Raw genomic sequence first — 18,692 nt, forward strand, 5'->3', positions numbered from 1 at the left:
CTGTTTCCCTCTGACTTCAGAGCCTCTTCGTGTGGAAGAGACAGAAGATGGAGGTAGTGCCAAAGGCGACACTGCCTCCTGTCCCTGGGAGTCTTGTCCGAAAGGCTGGCCTTTCATATGGTCTTCAACACCACCCCCCCCGCCCCCAAATTACAAAGTGGCTTTGTTACAAAGCTTGTTTATTTCAGTGGAAAATTACAGCTTTGCCTTTCTTGATGGAAGCGGTTTCTCAGCAGAATGGCCAGAATATCCCTAGCCCCTTGCTGTCCTAGAAGAGAGAAATAAGGAATTGGCAAGAAGCTCTAGGTTAGGGCTGACAGTGGGCAGAGAAAAGCCAGGCAAACCTGGCCAAATTAGCCTTGTGGGGCTGGGAGCTCTGGAAAAATATGTCGCAGGTGATTCATGTGTTCCTGCAGGAGTTTCAGCTGACGGCCTGTTGTAGACTCTAGGGTAGGGCGTGGGGTAGTGAGGTTGGAAGAGCTGGCCTTCCTGGTGTTCATTGAATTGAAGATATTGGTGAACATATTCTTAGGTGCAGTCAGCCGAAGCTCAGGTTTGATCCAGCTCATGGCCAAATAGCCCTGGAGGGAATAGGCAACAGTCAGTTGAAGGTAGCAACCAGAGGCTCTCTCCAGAGGCAGCCCAAGAGCAACCAGTGCTTCTGTCCCTGTCCCCAGGGGCATCACTCACCGGAGCTGAGTACATGAAGCTGAACAGCATAAGCCCGATAATCAATATGATTGACATGATTATGATTTTAAAGCGGTAGCGTTTCCAGAAAACATAGCAGAAGTTTCTAATAGGTGACTGAAACCATGAGAGCAAGGTGTTGGTGCGCCTGTCCATGAGCGTTGAGTCCGAGAATGGAGGACAGAGGGGACCTTCAGATCAAGTTTTCCAAGGCAAAGACCTTTCTTTTTTAAAAAGCAACTTCTGCCCCATCTCCCCCTCTCCCCTTGGCTGTTCTCTCCCGACTGTGACAGCATTGAGCTGAGGTGGTGAGAAGTAACTACCCCTCCACTGTGGCTACTGGCCACCCCCTGGGTATACGGCCAGGCTCAGCAGCTCGGCTTTCTGAATAGGGAGCCTTACGGGGGAGGGTGGAGTGTAGGGTATTGGTTGGGCTCTGACTGGCCACGTCCTGCTGCCCTGATTAAGGCTTCCTCCTCGGACAGAATCTCCAGTGTCATCTTCACTTTACCCTAGAAACACCGCAAGGGGTGGGAGGCTGAGTTATGGTCGCAGGAACCTCTTCCCAGGACCCACAAAGGGAGAGGGATTTAGGTACGGCCCCCAGGGATTTAGAGCCAGTGATGGGACACAGCAGTCCTGTGCAGTAGACACCTTCCCCAGTTCCTACCGACAAGCGCCACTTGCCGTCCTCGAGGACCTGGCAAGGCCACCAGCCGGTTGCAGTCCTCTTCTTAAAGAGGGAGAAGCGCTTGTGCTGGAGGAGGTGGGGCCACTTGGGGTCAGCATCCATCATCCTGATGGAGCACAGGCTTGGGTGCTGGGCCGGGAAGGGCATGTCAGACAGATCCAGCTCGAGGACCCCTGAGCCAAGAGAGAGGCAGTCGGCACAAAGGAGCGCCCTGTCCTGAGGTCATAGGCCCTTGGCCAGTAGCTCACCTAGGAAGTCATCACTGGTGAAGATGTCATTGTCCCAGATCTGGATGATGAGCCGGGCCGGAAACTTCATCACCATGGGGTCTAGGCTCCATATGTAGTCCTGAAGGATGGCAAAGGAGTGTGTCACCGCCACTCCTAGGAGAGTCCCCTTGGCCCTCTGAGGAGCCCACACCTGGCGCGATGGACTGTCCAGGAAGAGGGCTTCTGCCGAGGCCTCATTCCAAGTGTTCTGGTGCAACTGCAAGTCTCTGAAGGGAGGGGCAGGAAGAGAAGCCCACCTCCACGTTCATTACCTTCACACTCAGGACGCACATTTGCTCAGCCACCAGGTAGTCCAAGGTGAAGATGAACCGCCAGTTGAAGATGCCCTCGCCAGTCAGGGATTGGTAGTGGATGTCTGTCTTCTGCATGTCCTTCTCTAGCCCGAATAGCCACCTGGGGTCAGAGTCCTCTCACCTGGGCCCATGTGCACTGTCCCCAGTCCCGAGCTGGAGCCTTTTGGGAAGGGCCGCCCAGTGGACGCCAGGTGCAGTGGAAGTGGGGAGATGTCACCCCAGGACGAGGAGGACCCACAGGAAAGCTAGAACAGGACTTGGGGAGCTGTGCTGGAGCCCTGCACCTCTGCCTCACCCTTTGACGTAGATGTCACTCATCTTCTCGTTACTCAAATTGACACTCTTCAGGTCCACGTGAGCAGTTTTCCAGATAATGCAGCGCAGCTCGTACCTGCGGCCGTGGCACCCTGAGCCTTCGCCAAGGACTCACTGCCCAGCAGCAGCCTCGGTGCGGGAGGCTGGCCTGGGTGGCCACCCTCCATGCCCACTCACGCTGCCCTGGCGGGAAGGGAGTCCCCAGCATTCCCAGCAGAGGGAAGATGCCAGCTGCTCGGTACTGGGAGCCCTGGTGCCTGCCCCCAGGAAGTGCGCCCACACTCACCTTGTAGGCTGCCTGGGCCTGATGTTGACTGGGGGGCCAGGAGGCCCCAGTTTCTTGGGGAAGATGTCCACCCACATTTGTATCTTTCCCTGGAGCAGAGATGGGTTAGCTGGCAGGGGTTCCTAGCCTGTCTTCTGTGCTGGTCTGCGAGCCCTGTTCCAGGTTCTTAGGTCTGTGGAGGCCATGTTCCCAGCACTGAGAGGTGGGGTACAGTATCTGAGATGGAAAGACTTCAGACAGGAAGTCAGGCAACTGCCCACCAGTTTCCCCTTTTTCCTTTTTTTTTGGCCTGGAGAAGATGCAGTCAGGTTGGTAGGTATGATGACTTTAAGGCTGATGGTCATGGGGCTGGGACGTCTCTTGTAACGAGTTGGAGGGTTAATGCCATTTAGCAGGTGATGCTAGAAGCTTCTAGAAAGCTCAGAATGGTGTTGGGCTTTTATTTATTAGCCAGCTTAGTGGCCCTGAGTCAGAGTAATCTAGATTGCCAGGCCAGATTTCCAGATTGCTTTAGAATGTGCAACCACAGCCCGAGGGTAAGAAGCTATCACAAAGCACTGAGGTCTAAGAGGGATGACACTGGTGGGGAAAAGGAAGAGGTGGAACTGCCAACACTGGAAGAAAGATAAACTTAGTCTTTCAAACTGTCTGACCTCATTTTTATTTTGTTTGAAATTGACCTAATTTTTTTCTTTTGTTTTGAAAACAGGTTGAGTGAGAATGCTTTTAAAAAAATGCTGAGTAGAGAACTTTGTCTAGAATGTGGTATCAGCTTGAGAAATGTAGAGTGAAGGGAGCCATTCTGGTGGCTAGAGGGTGGATGGTAATAAGGCCCTTGAGATTTTTATTCCTTCTGCCCTGGGTTCCTGCAACTAATAGCCAACCAGATGTGTGATGTCTGCACATCAAACCTGGTACTGCTGCCCTGCCCTCCCTCAGGGGAGACCGAGGCAGGATTGGCCTTGGCTGCCGGGGCGCCTCAGCACGCCCTACAGCGGACGCACAGCCTCAGTGTCCTGTAGGTGACTTTTCCAGCTCTGACCCTCTCCGTTCTAAGTGGCATCACTGGAACTTCTTGCTTACTAACATGCAGGCGTGCATGTCTTCTGCCCCGGCGCTTCTTTGAAAGCCCAGCTTCTCCTTTCCCTCCTGGGCTGTGTCCTAGATGGGTGTGCCCCTGTCTCCCACTCCAGACCCTCCGGCCTCATACCTGGTCAATGCCTGGCTGGCTGCTGCTGTACAGCATGCGGGTCTCTAGGTGCTCAGGTACCAGCCCCTGGGCGTGCAGGAGGTACAGTGCAAGGCGCTCCTTTTTGGGGCCCAAGTAACGAGCAGTAGGGGGCTGGGGCTCTAGATTGAAAGGGACAGGAGGGGATCCTGAGGTCAGTAGTCTTCCCTTCGCCCAGGTAGGCCCCACCTTCCTCATGCCCAGCCTGAATGGTAGCCATAGTTGCCCTCTGCAGGAGAAGGAGAAAGATGTGCCCTCCGGCAGCTCTTCCATCCTGGAGCCTCCCTGGCTTCTGAGGCCTGGGCCTGTGCTTTCTGGCCACGTGCAGTGCTCACCAAAGCGCTGCAGCTTGAATTTTTTCCCATTGTAAAAAACAGAGTCACCATCAGGGTTGAACAGAGGTGGAAGCAATCCTTTGCGCTTGGCGTGGTGTTCCAGCAGGAAGCTTGGGGGCACCTGGTCCCGCCACCTAAAGGGTCCTGACCTGTGGGGATGTGTGGGAGGAAACGGTGTGGGGCCTGGACAGCTTTCGGCTGCAGGATGACAGTAGTGGGGGCAGGGAGAGACAGGTTCAGGCCCTGGCTCCCAGCTATGGGCTCCCTCCTCCACCCTTCTCTATGCCCTGGCCTTTGGTCAGGCCCGCTCTTACTGGCAGTATGATTGGGAGAGCCCACAGCGAGCTCCAAAGCCAGACAGGAGTCGGTTTTCGAGGTCGATGACTGTGGTGCCAATCTTATCATCAGGTGAAAACAGATCAAAGTCATACAGCTCAATCTCTAGGTCCTTCTCCAGGGGGATGGTGCAGCTCAGTTCGAACATCCTGGTGGGATGGCGTTGGAGACCAGAGACCGAGCCCATGTTACCTACATGCTTCCCGCCAGCATCTCTGCCCCTGGGCCGTGCTCCAGCCCCTGCTTTGGTCCTGTGACCGTGGAGAACAGAGCCTGGAGGGCTGTTGTCTGCTAATAACCATCACCATGTGTGGCAGGAAACAAGTGATAGGCCTGTGGGTGGGACCTGGCTCCCTTCCCAAACAGCATGTGAGGATAGAACTGGGCCATCCACCCGTTCATCTCCCATCTGGTGAGCACCTTTAGTGCGTACGGCTCCATGATAGGAACTGGGCGGCTAGAAGGGAATGCAAGTTCTTTACTTCTGGGCTTTCTTCTGGCGCTGCATGGGTGGGAGTGGAGGAATGGGGTTGGGCAAGTTGGGGCAGCTCACGTGCCAAAGATGGGATTCAGGGTGTTAGGCTGGTACATGTCTCGGTTGCCAAGTTTTGTCTTTCCCAGTTTCAGGATCACATAAGGGTCACACTGGGGTTAGGCACAAGTGAGGGAAGGACAGGAAGTGGAGAGTCAGGCCAGGGAGGGCAGGAGTGGGGCAGAAATGAGCCCCTTGCACCAGACAGAGCTTGTGGGGAGGGGGCAGTCTGGGTGGCAGCAGCCTGAGGGAGCTCTAGGACATGGGCTTTAGGCAGGTGTGGAAGATGGGCACTGCAGGTTTGGGCTGCTCATTACCAGGCCATTGTAGTCTTGGGGCTGCAGGTTGAGTGCTCGTACCACGTACACCCGCACCAGGCATTGCTGAGGGAAGTCCTCTTTATGAGGCCAAACCAAGAACTGGCGGGGGGGCTGGGGGGCTCCTGGGTCCTCAGGAAAGGGGTAGACACGGAAAAGGCCCTGTGTGTGTTTTGGGGAGATTAGTGTTGGCAGCCGGCTCTATAGAACCCTCTAAGAGGTGCCCTGGCTGAGCTTAGAATAGTGGGCATGTAAGGGTATTAGGGACAAAGGTCATGTGGTCGGGGAGAGGCAGGCACAGCAGAGATGCTGTACAGGGACCACTTGTGTTTAGGAGGCACTGGGCAAAGGAATTGTGCTTGCCAGTCTCTGCTGATGTGAACTCCCATCTCAGCCCCATCCCTTCAGGCCTGAACTTCTCTAAAGCTCCTGGGCCTTGGGAAAGTGCATAGGCCAGAGCTGGGATGAGACAGACCTTACCCTTCTGAACCCTGCATAGGTCAGTCTGCTTCCCCACTTCAAGCCCTCCCTGCCCCATCCTACAAAGAGCATATAGAGCCAGGGCTTTTATTAGTCTTCTGTGGACAGATGGGCATGAGGAGAAGGGGCAGCTAAGCCGGGCTAGACACCCACCTTGAACTCTCCGACCACAGGGCTGTCTGACTTGGGCTGTTCCTGGTAGAGTTTGAAGGTCTGGCAGAAGTCCTGCAGGCCTTGGAAGGCTGGCACAGCCTCCAGCTCACAGTCATACACCTGCAGGAGGGTGCGTGGGACCCAGGCTGCTGGGGAGCAGGCCCGGGCTTGACCAGAGGACCTTTCCTGGGATCGGGGCTTGAGGGACCACCAGCTGCCAGGTCTTGTCCCCAAGCGTCTGCCCACTCAGCAGTCCTAGGGCAGCCTTGGTCCCTGAATGGGTGAGGCTGGTAGCCGTGTGGCCTGGAGTGGGGTGGCAATGAGGAACCCCCCCACACCGTGGTTCCCAGAGGAATCGGGGCTAGGTCTGCTGGCTGCCCAGCAGGTTTTATTCCACCTCGGCAGTCTCCCTCCTGGGCTTCCAGACCTCCAGGGTGTGGTAGTCTTTGTCCTTGTACTTCAGGGACTTGCCGTCCCCTGTGGCCCAGAACAGCTTGCTCCACCAGTCCACCTCATACTCGTCTTCATCCTGAGGAAGAGGGGCAGCTGGCCTTCCTCTGCCCAGGCTCCTGCTCCCCTGCCTCCCAAGCTACCTGGGATGGCTCCTGGTTCCCCTGGGCTGAGCCCACATCACCTCGGCTTTGCTGGACTTGAAGCAGAACTTTTCAATGAGGTCATCTAGGAGCTGGGAAAGGAGAGGGGCTGAGTCGGACAGAGCCGGGCACCCCACAGCCCACCCACCACCTGCCTCCTGAGAGGAGTGGGTGGAGGTCAGGGCTGACCGCACACAGGTCTTTCATTCTGAGGTCGTCAGACATGGGACTGGGGCAAGGAGGAGGGTGCGCCCGGTTCCTATTCTCATTGCCCACAGCTTCAGACTGAACCTGAAGGGCTCAGAACAGCAGGACCTCAGGGCCCACCCAGACCTACTGCCTCAGAGTCTGCTTTTGCGCCAGAGGTCCCAAGGATTCCCGTGCGTTCAGGTGACAAGCGCTGCTCTAGAGCAGTGGTTCTGAACCCCGAGAGCATTGTAATCACGGAGGGGACCGGGGGATCTTGACAATAATGCTGACCCTGCGCCCTGCCCCCAGCAATTCTGATGGAGCTGGTCAGTGGCCTGGCTCAGAATTTTTTAAAACTCACGGGCAATTCAAATATGCAGTCCAGGTGAGACTCACTGCTTTAGAATTGTCGTGTACTGTTAGCTTCCCCAGGGGCGAGGTAGCAGAGCCCCTCAGGAACAAGGGCTGGGTCCTGGAAATTGTGTGGGAGAAGGTGGGGCCTCAAGCCCATCACTTACCTGGTGCTTGTTCACTGACAACTCTGTGGAGAAAGCAATCGTGCATCTCAGGAAGCGGAGGGCCCCGTCCCTCCCTGTGCCTGCTTCTCGGTGAGGCCTGGGAAGGGCTAGGACTAAGGACGTACTTGGAAGCCGTGGGGGCACGTAGTCCGAGGCCCAGGGGTCACAGAAGTAGGGCTGCAGGGAGTCAATGTTGGCCTGACCCACCAGGGTCTGCTGGCCGAAGTCCTTATTGTCCACCACCTTCAATACGAGGGGCAGCGCGTAGGCCTCCTCCGTGGGCATGAACTGCAGCCCAGAGAGAGGCCCCGTGAGACCTCGCTTGAGGAGTGGGCTGCCCAGCCCTTGCCCGGGGCCTTCTTACCAGTGTGAGGAAGAGGACCGACTGGGCAAAGTTGGGGTTGGTCTGGAAGTCCCTGATGGGCTCCGTCTGCCGGGCCTCTTCCCAGCACTCCACCAGCAGCTGGGGGGAACGCACCTGCTTCATGTTCCGGAGCCCCCAGACCAGGACCTGCCAGAGAGGGAGGGGCGACAGCGCCTCTGTGGGGGGGTCTGTGCTGGCAGTGATGCATCAGGGAGCACGCAGGGCCAGTGGGCAGTGCTTGTCCTCAGCCTGGATACTCCTCCCTCCTGAGGGAGGGGCCCTCTGGCCACTGTGACTGCCCTTCACTGCCCTTCACTGCCCTTAGGCATTGTCCTTCCCTGTCTGGCCTCTCATCAGTTCTCTGAGGAGGAAGTTCCTGAGGCCCCCACAAGCAGGGGGTACCCAGATTTCTCAGGTTTCCTAATGTCAGCTACTCATTGCTGACTTGTCTTCCATAGGGCGCCATGCCATTCAGTGGCCCACACCCTGTGATTGCTCTCAGCTGGCAGACACTGAGCACCCAGGAGATGCCCAGGCCCCTCCTGGTCAGGCCCTCCTCAGGACCAGCCTGGGGCCTCACCTGGGGGGAGAATCCAGTGCCCGCAGGCCTGACCATCTTTTGCTCGTTGCCAGGTTTGTGACGGTTGCATAGGTTCCCACGTGGGGATTTCCATGCTACTCTCAAAGAAAGGAGACTCATCTGGCCTTGGAGTCAGGGCCTGGCCCAATTCTGGTCTCCACTGGGCCCATGTCACTGTCTCTCAAAGCCCCATTTCCTTCTCTGAGAGCAGCCCTGCCACAGGGGGCAGTACGCGGCTCAGATGCCACCGGCTCAGATGCCACCACGGGTAGGAATCCCCTGTCTACTCCCTGCAGCACGTGTGCAATAAAATAATTAAACATGTCCTCTCAGAGCTGCTCTTCATTCTCTCATCTCCCTCCATCTCAGCTTTGGATCAGGGGGTCAGGACCACCCAGGAGGGTCAGCAGAGCTCCACGTTCCCTGCCCACCCCCCCAACCTCCCCACCCCAACCATCATCACCTCCACCGCCATTTTCCTCAGCGTGGGCTGCATGCTCTTGGGGAGTGTGAAGACCCCGTTCTTCCAGGGAACACTTAAGATTGGCAGCTTCCTTCTGAGACTCTGAAGGGATGAGGTGAGAGAGCAGGGAGCACAAGGCCCCACTGGGCTGTTCCTACTGTTCTCCATCCACAGCTCAAGCAGGTCCCTGAGAGCTCAACTGAGGCGGCCCCCGAGCCCATGGGCAGATGGTGGCTGGAGAGCTAGGTTAGGGGGGCAGGCTGGCTGGGTTCCCCAGGCCCCGAGTTCCGGTTCCAGGCCCCAGGCCTTTCTGAGGGGGTTTGGGGGTGGAGTCAGGGACCACTGGCTGTGGGAACATGTCGCAGGGGCATGAGGCAAGGTGGGGCACTGAGTACTACACCTCCCAGCAGGGCCCTCTCTCCTATACCTCCGTCTCAAGGATCAGCTCACAGGAAGCCAAGATCTCGCCCTCTTCCTCCCCCAACTCTTTTGCAAAGGGATGCCACCTCATGGGGGGCAAGACCCGATGTTGGACATCCAGCCAGACCACTGGGGGCCACATGCTCCGTCCCCGGAAGCTCTCCTTGCCCTGGAGGGAGAGAAATTTGCAGAACAAGGTGCCAAGCTAGCGGATTCTGGCTCCTGGCTCCTCCCCGGGGATCCCCATGAGTCTAAGGAAAGGGCTAACAGGTATGTGTACACGATGCCCTGCGAGCCAGGCCCATTGGAGCACGTTCCCCTCTGCCCGGCCCAGTCCGCCGTACCCGCGAGTCCCGCTGCCACAGCTCCAGCACCACGGGCGGCGGGCTCTCCCTGGTGTCGTGAGGGCTCTCGTACAGGAGGAGGTGCTGGAAGATGAGCGTCTGGGCCCACGTGGGCGCTGCAGAGCTCCTCAGGGTTTGGGTGCACTGGCTGTGGTTCAAGAAGACCAACCGGACGAAGGGCTCTGGAGGGAGAGGGAGAGGGGCGAGTCTCACTGTTGAGCTGAGTGAAGCTCTCCTCTCCGGCCGCCACCGGACCACCTGTCAGGGCCCCAACCTAGGGCGTCTCCCAGGGAGGCCCAGGCGGGGCAGCCCCGCTACTGCCCGCTGTGCAGAAGCCACCTCAGTGTAAGCCACAGAGCAAAGGGACAGATAGGCAGAGGCCCGGGGTCACTGGTCCCACCCACATCTGTCTCACACGGCTATGGTTGAGGCTGGGAGGCACAGAGGAGGAGCTCTGAGGACCAGGCTACATGTGGCTGCCTTTTCACAGCATCAGCGAGCGGCCTTGGCGTCGGGGAGGATCAAATAGCCTCTCAACACAGGTGCCGGTGCCCAGTGGACACTGCCCGGCTCAGCCCTCCTCCAGCAACCTGGCTACCTACACAGCCACCAGCAGCACAGGGCGGAGCACTGACCCACCTGGAACCTTCCAGAAACCGCCACCCCTCCTCCCTACCCCTCATCTGTCCAGCTCCAGGGACACGTGAGTTTTCCAAATGGTCACTTCTCTTTTGCTTTCATGAACTCCTCCCTGTTCAAGGCCAGCTAAGTGGTCCCCTGAGGTGATGCCTCCCCAACTCCCCTCTTAGTTCCACAGCACTGGGGACACACCTCAACAACAGCCTTGCCTTGTATTCCTTGTTTTTGTGTCTTTTCCCCAAACCAGGGCCATGAGCTGCTGGGAGTTGGGGGGTGGTCTGCATATTGGTCACCCTCTTCCTTTGCCATATTTTTTATCCTGGGCCCCTGGGGAGCTGGGGGAGAAGAGGTGCTGCCACCTACCCTGGAATGTCTGGATCTGGTTGCCCATCAGGTTCCGGGCCTGGTAGATGTAGCAGAAAAGCTGGTAGTAGTGGGGCTCTGTGTAAGAGAGGAGTGGACTCTGTCACCTGCCCCCAGGACTCCACCCCAGCCCTCCCCTCTCCCTGCCCTCAGATACGGGGCCTCAGAGACCACCCAGGCACGGCTCTCAGAGAAGTGCTCACTGTTGAAGATGCAGTAGATGAAAGGCAGGTGGGGCGGCGGCGGGGTGTCCTCCGGGGCAGGCTTCCAGGAGCCCCTGAGTGTTCTGCTGAGACCCCGTGACGGCGGCCTGTCCTCTTCCTGCCTTTTCAGATCCTTCCCCTGCCCACCACAGTCTCCCTGAGGCTCCTGGGTGCCCATGCCCAGGTCCCCCTTTTGCCCTTCTGGGCTCCACCCTCCAAAGCCTGACAGTGTGGATCCAGGACGCAGACTCCCCACCCTTGAGCTGTCAGTGCCCCAGCCTCCCTGGGCCCGGGCTCCAGGGGGTGGGGGCTGGGAGGAGGCGCCCGGCCCTCTGAGCTTTACCAAGGACCCCTCCAGGAGGAATATGGGTGCGATGCCCTTGTCCTTGTTGGGGGCCAGCCTGCGGTGCCAGCAGCGGCGGCGGAACCGGCTCTGGGGCTGAGGGTTCAGGTGGAACTTGGAGCCCATGGTTCCGTATTCCCAGCCCTCCTCCTCCTGGGTCGGGCCGGGGTGGTCCTGCAGGGATGACAGCCGGGACAGCCTCCTGCATGGCCCGGGGTGGACGCTGCCAGCGGTCCTGCCGTGTCCCCGCCCAGGTGGCCCCTCACCAGCTGCAGGAAGGACAGCGTCTCCTGCTCCAGGTTCAGCTTCCCGTGGTTCCGGCAGCGCACCCGCGCCCAGCGCCGCCGGCGGCAGGTGTAGTAGGTCTTTTCCACTGAGTTCCAGACCAGAGGCAGGCCGGAGGGCTGGATCCCCACGCCGTACTCCCAGCCTGCAGGAGCAGGGCCGTGGCGTGGGTGCCCAGGTCCCACAGGCTGGGAGGCTGGGAGGAGCCTGAGAGATGGGCCCCAGAAGGCAGGCTACAGGGGCAGCACTGCCCTCGTGTCCAGGTCTCTCTGGCCCTGGAAGGTGTGGTCACACTGTGTCACCTTGGTGGCCTGGGCCCAGCTGCCCATCTCACAGATGAGGAAGGTGAGGCTCAGATGTCATGTGACCCATACAAGGTCCCACTGCTCATGAGTGGCAGGGTTTGGGTCTTGAGCCCAGGTCTTCAGACTTCCTGCTGAGGGCACCTCCCTGCAGTCCCCGGGGGGGAACTCCGGCTCCAGAGCCAGATCCTTGCTCAGGTACTGAGAGGTGCGTCCCACCTGCCCTGTCTCAGAACTGGGCCCAGGTCTATGGGGAGGGTCAAGCCCTGCTCTCCAGAGGCTGGGGGACCCCCAGGAATTCAGGCCCATTCCACCCGGGAGCTTGGCTGTTTTCAGGCTGTGGGCGGTGTCGGACCCTGGCAGCTCCAGACCCTCCTGCCCACTGCCTGTGAGCAGAGGACTGACCCTCATTGTCCACCGCGTGGTTCAGCTCCACAGTCCAGTTCTTCTTCACGTGCCAGCCTTGGGGGCACTTCACATTCTCCCGCGCCTCCACGGGCTGCCCGTTCTGCGGGTGGAGAGGCGGCGGGCTGAGGGGTGTCTGAACCAGGGGCCTTCACTCACCTGCCCGCACATTTGCTCTACCGGGAGCAGACGGCACTTGCTACGTCTAACGCCACTCACAGTCACTGAATGTGCCTTTACCGACTCGCCTTTTCAAACTATAAATAAACGTATTTTTAAAAGGAAACTTTATATGTCCACTCTCCGTGGAAAATCAGCATCACTCCCCATAAATAGGAAATAACCGTGGAAATGACTGAAAGCAAACTTGAGCGTGGCTGCCACCTGGATGCTGCCGCCGGCCCCAGCCCAGCGGCCGGCCGCCTGCCCAGGGGAGCCCAGCGTGAGGGGTAGACCGCCCTGTCCTGTGCAGCAGTCGCCGGCCTCCCGGGGCCGCTTACATTGAAATCAATGAAGTGAAACAAAACTCAATGCAGTTCGTCCCCCTCACAACGCCATGTTGCAAGTCCTCAATAGCCACACGTGGACAGTACAGATATAGACCGTTCCCGTCGTCACAGCGGGTTCTGCTGAGACCAGCCCCAGCCCCCGCCTCTCCTCCCCCTGAGGAGGCCGTCTCATTGGCGCCATCATCAGTGCTGGCCCAGGGTCCACACAGAGGGGGACGGGCTCAGATAGCAACCCCTGGTCTAGTGCTCTTTCCGCTTGGACAACCCAGCTCCCCAGGTGGCCATCTGGTTGCACTGCCCCCACACCCCCAGGTGGTTTCGCCCTGCTCACCACGTCGGTGTTGGGGGTGGCTGCCGGCACCCAGGCCCCCGCGAGGTCCCGCTGCTGGTTCTCGTACACCTCCTCCAGCACCTGGCTCTTGTTGATGTCTGTGTCCAGGAGGAGTCTGGGGGCAGCGACACCTCGAGTTCCCAACACATCTCCCCAAACTTCCAGACCCCTGGGGTCCTCCTCTGCTGGCCGAGTGCTCCCTCCTTGTGAACCCCACCTGCTCGGCAAGGCTGGGCAGTGGGCCGGCTTGCAGGGCAGGGTGGTGGGCAGGGCTTCTGCCTGGGCACCCCAACCCTAGGGCCGGGCTCCAGTGGCTGTGTGCCCGCCTGTCTAGGCTGCTGCTGACCGGCCTCCCGGAAGAAAGAAGTGTTGGCTCCAGGCCCTGCACCCAAGACTTACCTCCTCTGAGGCTCCACCGTCCACTTCCCCTCCCAGTGCCATCCCGAGGGCTCCTTGAAATCCTCCTTGGGGAGAGCCTTGTGCCCCAGGACGTCAGAGAAGTTGGGGCACTGGTACAGCCCCTGCTGCCCCCACTGGTCTTTGTACTTGGCCTGGTTCTCATACTGGGGATGGGAGTGGAGGGAAGGCTGTCAGTATCTGCTGCCTCCCCAGCACACAGTGGGACCGCAGAGGCCCTGGTGGTGCCTGCAGTGGGGCCTGTCTGCTTTGTCACTGCTGACCCCGGGGGCCCTCCCGCTCCACTATTTGCCTCCTCTTTGCAACCTCGGGGCCTTTCTTGCAGGTTCCCCTGCTGGGTGTGCGGGATGCCCATCTCAGCATCTCCAAGCCTACAAAGGAGCTGGTTACCCATGTTATATGCCCACCTGTCACACACAACTTAGGGACCGTGAAATGTGTTTAATGCAGTAAATTACAAAACCTGAAACTCTAAACCCACTTCCCTTCTGCTTTCACAGCTTAGCCTAAGCCCTGCTCACCCACCCCCTGGGCTCATTGCCCTGTGGAAGGCGCCCCGTTTCTTGTCCCTCTGACAGTGCCAGGCCTCCCTCTCCCTGGGACCACCAGCCTGGCCTGAAGGACCCAGCTGGGGGGTGCGGGGCCCCAGGCTGCCCGGCTGGTGATGGACAGGCCCCTGCAAGCCGGGGCCTCACTCACTCACATGCTCTGAACTAACAGGGAGAAACTCCCCATAAATCTCCACTAGGGAGAGAGCGACCGGCCCCAGGGGACCACTCAGTGACCACATGCCTGTGGCTTGTGAACCAGGGACCCCAAGCGGGCAGTGTCTGCGGTCGCTCTGCTGCCTTTCTCCATCAGACCCCCTTCAGAACCCGATTCTCTGGGAACGTTTTCTCGGTGCCGGGCCATTGCAGTTCCCCGGCTTCTGTCCTCCTCGCCCTCCCCCCCCCCAACCCCGGCCGCTCACCGTCTCCGCGTACACGACCACCTGGCCCTCTCGGAGCAGCTGCAGGTCCCAGCTGTCTGTGACGTTGCCCAGCCACATGCAGACCCGGAGATGGGCCGGGAGCGAGTCCTTCTGCCCTTCGCCCTCTGGGTGCTGAGTCAGCGGCAGGTCAAGCCCACAGGGGTGTGGGCCCCCCAGAGGCAGGGGTGCAGGTGAGGGAGGGGCACACACCTGCTCCTTCACCCTGAGCCCCGGGAGCAGGGGCCCCACACTGAGCCGAGCTAGCCGATGGTTGTACATGTGACCCCACACTAGTTGGGGCTGAGGGGAGAGGGGCAGTGCTGCCAGGAAGCAGCAGGAATGCTGGTGACATTGACTGGTCCTAGTGATCACTGATTGCATTCTCACAGTGTGCTCGGTGCTAATGTGCAGCGTGTGCTCTGACCCTCACACCACCGTGAGCGGGTGTCATTGTCACCAGGCCCATTCTACAGAGGAACAGACTGAGGCTAGGCACGGCCAGGAGTGGCCGAGGACATACAATCCAGCGAGTGGTACAGCCAGGGATCAAGTGTCAGTGCTTCTTGCAGGATGAGAAGGACTCTGAGGGCACAAGAGGGGCCTCGAGATGGCAGGAGGGCAGAGGGCAGGCAGGTGTGGGGGAGCCCAGCGTGGCCTCACTGTTGAGAGGATGGGGCCTGAGAGGGCGGAGAAGGAGGGGTGACTGGGGTCAGGCCAGGGAGGTTGGACCTTCCCTAGGACGCAGTGGAAAGCCAGGTATGTGTCCCCACCTGCCTCCGGGGCTGGGGGCAGCTGGAAGCAGGGGCTGTGGTCAGGGTGGTGGTAGCCTTATTTATGGCTTATATCTGATACGATGGGCTGGTGCCCAAACCTTATAGTCATTGCATATTTTGGGCTGCACCCAACTGTGGTCCAGGGGAGAGAGAACGAGGAGGAGCTAAGGGTGGTGTGAAGCTGACGGAGGAGGCAATCTGGGGACATTGTTGGGTCATGGACGGGACGTCGGCCTCATGCTGATGGGCTTTCCTTCCTCTGGAAACTTCCACCCCATTCACCTGATAAAGGGCCTGGGAGCAGGCAGGGGCAGGCCGGAGGGGAGGCTCATGGGACCCCCCAGAGCTCAGGGAGTCTCCCTGGGGTGCTCCCGGCCTCCCGTACCAGGTCTGGAGCTGCCCAAGGACTCCCACTTGCACACCTGCAGGAGCAGCGTCTGTGTCTTCCCGCAGAACTTGCCGCAGTGCAGCGCCCCGGTCGGGGAGAACAGGACGCTGTGGGCGGGCACCTGTGCGTAGGCCACGCGCTGCTCCTTGGCCATCAGCCAGATCATCACGTCCGGGATGCTCACCTGGGGCTGCCGCGGCAGGAGAGTCAGGCCCGTGCACAGGCTCCGCGGCCGGCTCCCAGCCAGGGGCCCAGCGCCCACCTCGGGGAGCACGGCGTTGAGGCGGAATAGCCAGCCCTCCGCGGTGGCCACCATGTCCCTAGGCTGGACTTCCTTGGCCTTTTGGGCCAGTTCCTTGAGGAGGAGGTTACGGAGCTGCCACCTCTTCCCGTCCAGTTCGTGGCTTTTGGCTGATGGGTCATGCAGGGCAGAGGGCGCCTGTGGCCAGGACCAGGAAGGAGAGGGCTGGGCCATTCATGGCCTCTGGCCCAGTTTTAGGCCAAGGTGCCCTTCCTGGACTCGAGATCCTGCCCAGCCCCTGCTGGCCTGACGCAGGGAGCCCTTCCCACCCCTCCTGAGAAGCCTGCTCAGTGCAGGCCTGGTCCCCAGTTTCTCACCCTCCCACCCCCACCCGCCCTCCCAGTCCCTGCATGAGCCAGGCCTATGCTCACACCTCTTAGAGAGGGGTGTGAGGCAACCAACCCTGAGGTGTAGCAGTGGGGATCCAAGTAGGGTGCGGGGCAGGCAGAGGCCTTACAAGGAATCTTCTGGAACAGTCAGAGCCCTGAAGAAGGCATGTGGAGAGGAGCAGCAGGGGGAAGGTGTGGGGCCAGGCCGGGCAGGGCTTGTCTGGAAACACTGAGAGGCTTGGTTTGGTGGGAGCACGAGGTGTGGGGTGGGGACAGCAAGGACAATGCTCAGGGCGGGGGCGGGGGAGGTGGGGAAGGTGAGGGCCATTTTCTGCAAGGTCTGATGAGAGAGGAGAAACTGCTCTGTTGTTTGGGTCTTGAGCCAGGGAGGGATCTGGGGAGGGTGGGTCAGGGTGGGGAGGGGCGGCATTGCCATCGGGGGGCCCGCTCCGATGTGGCGCCCTGCTCCTACTTGCAGTCCTCTACCAGGTCCCTCAGCAGCTTCCTCCACTGGGGGAGCAGGGCGGGGTCCCTCGGGTTCCGCATAGATTTCAGGGTGTCCAGATTGGCTTTCTGCCCAGGAGGAGGGAAAAGAGCAGGTGAGCATGGGGCACCAGGCAGCTGCTGGCTGATTCGCCCGACATTTTCAGTCATGACTTGGGAACCTGTGAGGGGCAACCTGGGGATGCCAGACCAAAGCTGTCACAGGCCCTTGCGGGGTTAGGGCCCCACGCACCCTTCCCACTCCCCCACGGGAGAAGGGGGAGCAGGAAGGAGCCAGGGTAGGCGGGCCGAGGAGGGGCACCTGGTCCCAATGCTGGGCTTCCCTTCGCATGTGCGAGGAAGTCCTATCGGAGGAGGAGGCCCCGTGTGGCTCTCTTGTCTAAAACTGCAGCGGCTTCCTTTCTTAACAGACACCTAAGACCTTTTGTGATCTGACCTCTCCCAGCTTTTCTGGCCTTATTCGCACTCACCTCCATGCCCCCACCACCCTCGACCCTTCACATCACCATGCTGTGCACACTGTTCCCTCTCTAACCCCCACCCCGACCCCGCCCCCCGCCCATGCCCCCCCTGCAAACTCCTCATTCTTGAGGGCTCTGCTCAAATGTCACCTCCTTTTCGAACATGTCCCTCCACTATCGGCTCTTCACCTCCCCTCCCCGCCCAGTCCCTCTGCCCTTGTGGCCGGTGGCCTGCACATCCTCCGAAGCTCTGGCTGCACTGCAGAGGCCTACACGCACCCCTGGCTTCCCCGAGGCCGAGGACAGCGGCCGTGTTGACTCATCTGGGTGTCTTCAGAGCCAGCTCCGTGTTGGGCACTTCCATCTCACTCGGTGTGGAGGGCATGTGAACCAAGGGCCGGTTTCCTCCAACTGTGACTCATTGTCCCAAATCTCCCTTCGGCGACAGGTCCTCCCTGCACCCAGCCAGCACCACTCACCAGGCGGGTCCGAGTGAAGTGCAGAAGGTTGAGGCAGTCCGTGCGGAAGCTGACGTCCTCCCAGTAGGAGGTCAGGGCCACCACCGGCTTGGTGTTGTACCAGGGCACGTAATTGTAGATGTTCCCTGAGACACAGAGATGGGGGGGGGGGGCGGTGTCTGAGTGCCTCTGGGGGTCTCCTCTCAGTGTGTCCCTCAGAGGACCTTCACTGAGCTACTTCATCCCTCCAGGATGCCGTCTGCTAATAATTCTAACTGGAGCCCTCCCACCAGAGGCTGGGCCGCTGATCGAGTACTCATCATGCTCGGTGTGTCGCGCAGCCTTCAAAGCCCCCAGTGAGCAGGCGGGACAACCCAGGCTATGGCCTGGGAAGTAGTTTGCCTAAAGTGGCACCACCAGGCGGGCATAATGCAGGTGTCTAAGCTGCACAGCTCCATGCCCTTAACTTCAAGCGAGATACTGAGGCAAGAGGCATGGCTGGAGGCAGGTCTACCCCTGGGTGGCCTGAAAAGCAGGGGGGATGGCCCTGGGCTCAGGCGGAGACCCAGGGTTTGGCTGGGATGGGCAGACATCTTGCCAGTGTGGAGGAGGGGGTCGGGGCAAGCATGGATTAAACCCACGATGATTGGGTTCCTGGCGATGTTTCTTATTGAAAGGAGGGGAGGAACCTAGATGAAACGTTAGGGATCTTTTTCTGAGGTATGTTGTTGACGCAAAAGGAAGAAAACCACAGAAGCCAAAAATAAAGCAGAATGTCTGAGGCAAGTAGAAGCAGGCTGGCTCCTGCCCTCTGAGTTTCTGGAAAATCTTGGAGAACTTGCACTTCTTTTTGGCAACTGCCCGAGCCCAGGGGTCAGGAGAGAAGGCCTAGAGCTGCCACGGTGGGCAGTCTAGCAGGAGACTCCATGTGGTATGGGTCGAACTGTGTCCCCTGCAAAGATATGTTGAAGTCCTAACCTCCAGTACCTCAGAATGTGACCTTATTTGGAAATAGGGTCATTCATTGCCGCTGTAATTAGTTAAGATGAGGTCATACTGCAGCGGGCTGGGTCCTTAACCCAATATGACTGGTGTCTTTATAAGAGGAGGAGAGACCAAAAGAGATGGTAGCCTTGTGAGGACACAGAGACAGAGGGAGACAGAGGCAGAGAGGGAGTGCTGTGTCTACAAGCCACGCACACCGAACACGCAGGCAGCCACCAGAAGCTGGGAGAGGGCCTGGCACCTGCCCTCGGGCCCATCAGAAGGAACCGCTCCTGCCTACACCTTGGTT

At 59.4% G+C, this 18,692-nt stretch overlaps 1 protein-coding gene across 1 annotated transcript in view; it reads right to left on the reverse strand.

Moving 5' to 3' along the window:
* Nucleotides 1-353: 353 nt before the first annotated feature.
* The window catches only part of FER1L5 (fer-1 like family member 5), a 54,780-nt gene continuing 36,441 nt past the window's right edge, over nt 354-18,692 (reverse strand). The window contains 35 exon segments of the mRNA XM_059660799.1: nt 354-581; nt 691-838; nt 1,093-1,202; nt 1,361-1,554; nt 1,630-1,729; nt 1,923-2,064; nt 2,260-2,355; nt 2,566-2,654; nt 3,776-3,915; nt 4,129-4,277; nt 4,443-4,613; nt 5,018-5,109; nt 5,314-5,475; nt 5,947-6,066; nt 6,374-6,475; nt 6,581-6,631; nt 7,247-7,269; nt 7,372-7,534; nt 7,611-7,757; nt 8,654-8,755; nt 9,081-9,242; nt 9,418-9,599; nt 10,420-10,497; nt 10,623-10,683; nt 10,966-11,118; nt 11,232-11,395; nt 11,958-12,060; nt 12,798-12,912; nt 13,197-13,360; nt 14,185-14,316; nt 15,380-15,535; nt 15,608-15,744; nt 15,747-15,784; nt 16,448-16,548; nt 17,420-17,544. Of these exon segments, the coding sequence (XP_059516782.1) occupies nt 354-581; nt 691-838; nt 1,093-1,202; nt 1,361-1,554; nt 1,630-1,729; nt 1,923-2,064; nt 2,260-2,355; nt 2,566-2,654; nt 3,776-3,915; nt 4,129-4,277; nt 4,443-4,613; nt 5,018-5,109; nt 5,314-5,475; nt 5,947-6,066; nt 6,374-6,475; nt 6,581-6,631; nt 7,247-7,269; nt 7,372-7,534; nt 7,611-7,757; nt 8,654-8,755; nt 9,081-9,242; nt 9,418-9,599; nt 10,420-10,497; nt 10,623-10,683; nt 10,966-11,118; nt 11,232-11,395; nt 11,958-12,060; nt 12,798-12,912; nt 13,197-13,360; nt 14,185-14,316; nt 15,380-15,535; nt 15,608-15,744; nt 15,747-15,784; nt 16,448-16,548; nt 17,420-17,544 (4,400 nt within the window).

Source organism: Myotis daubentonii, chromosome 12 (genome assembly GCF_963259705.1).
Source record: "Myotis daubentonii chromosome 12, mMyoDau2.1, whole genome shotgun sequence".
NCBI lineage: Eukaryota > Metazoa > Chordata > Mammalia > Chiroptera > Vespertilionidae > Myotis > Myotis daubentonii.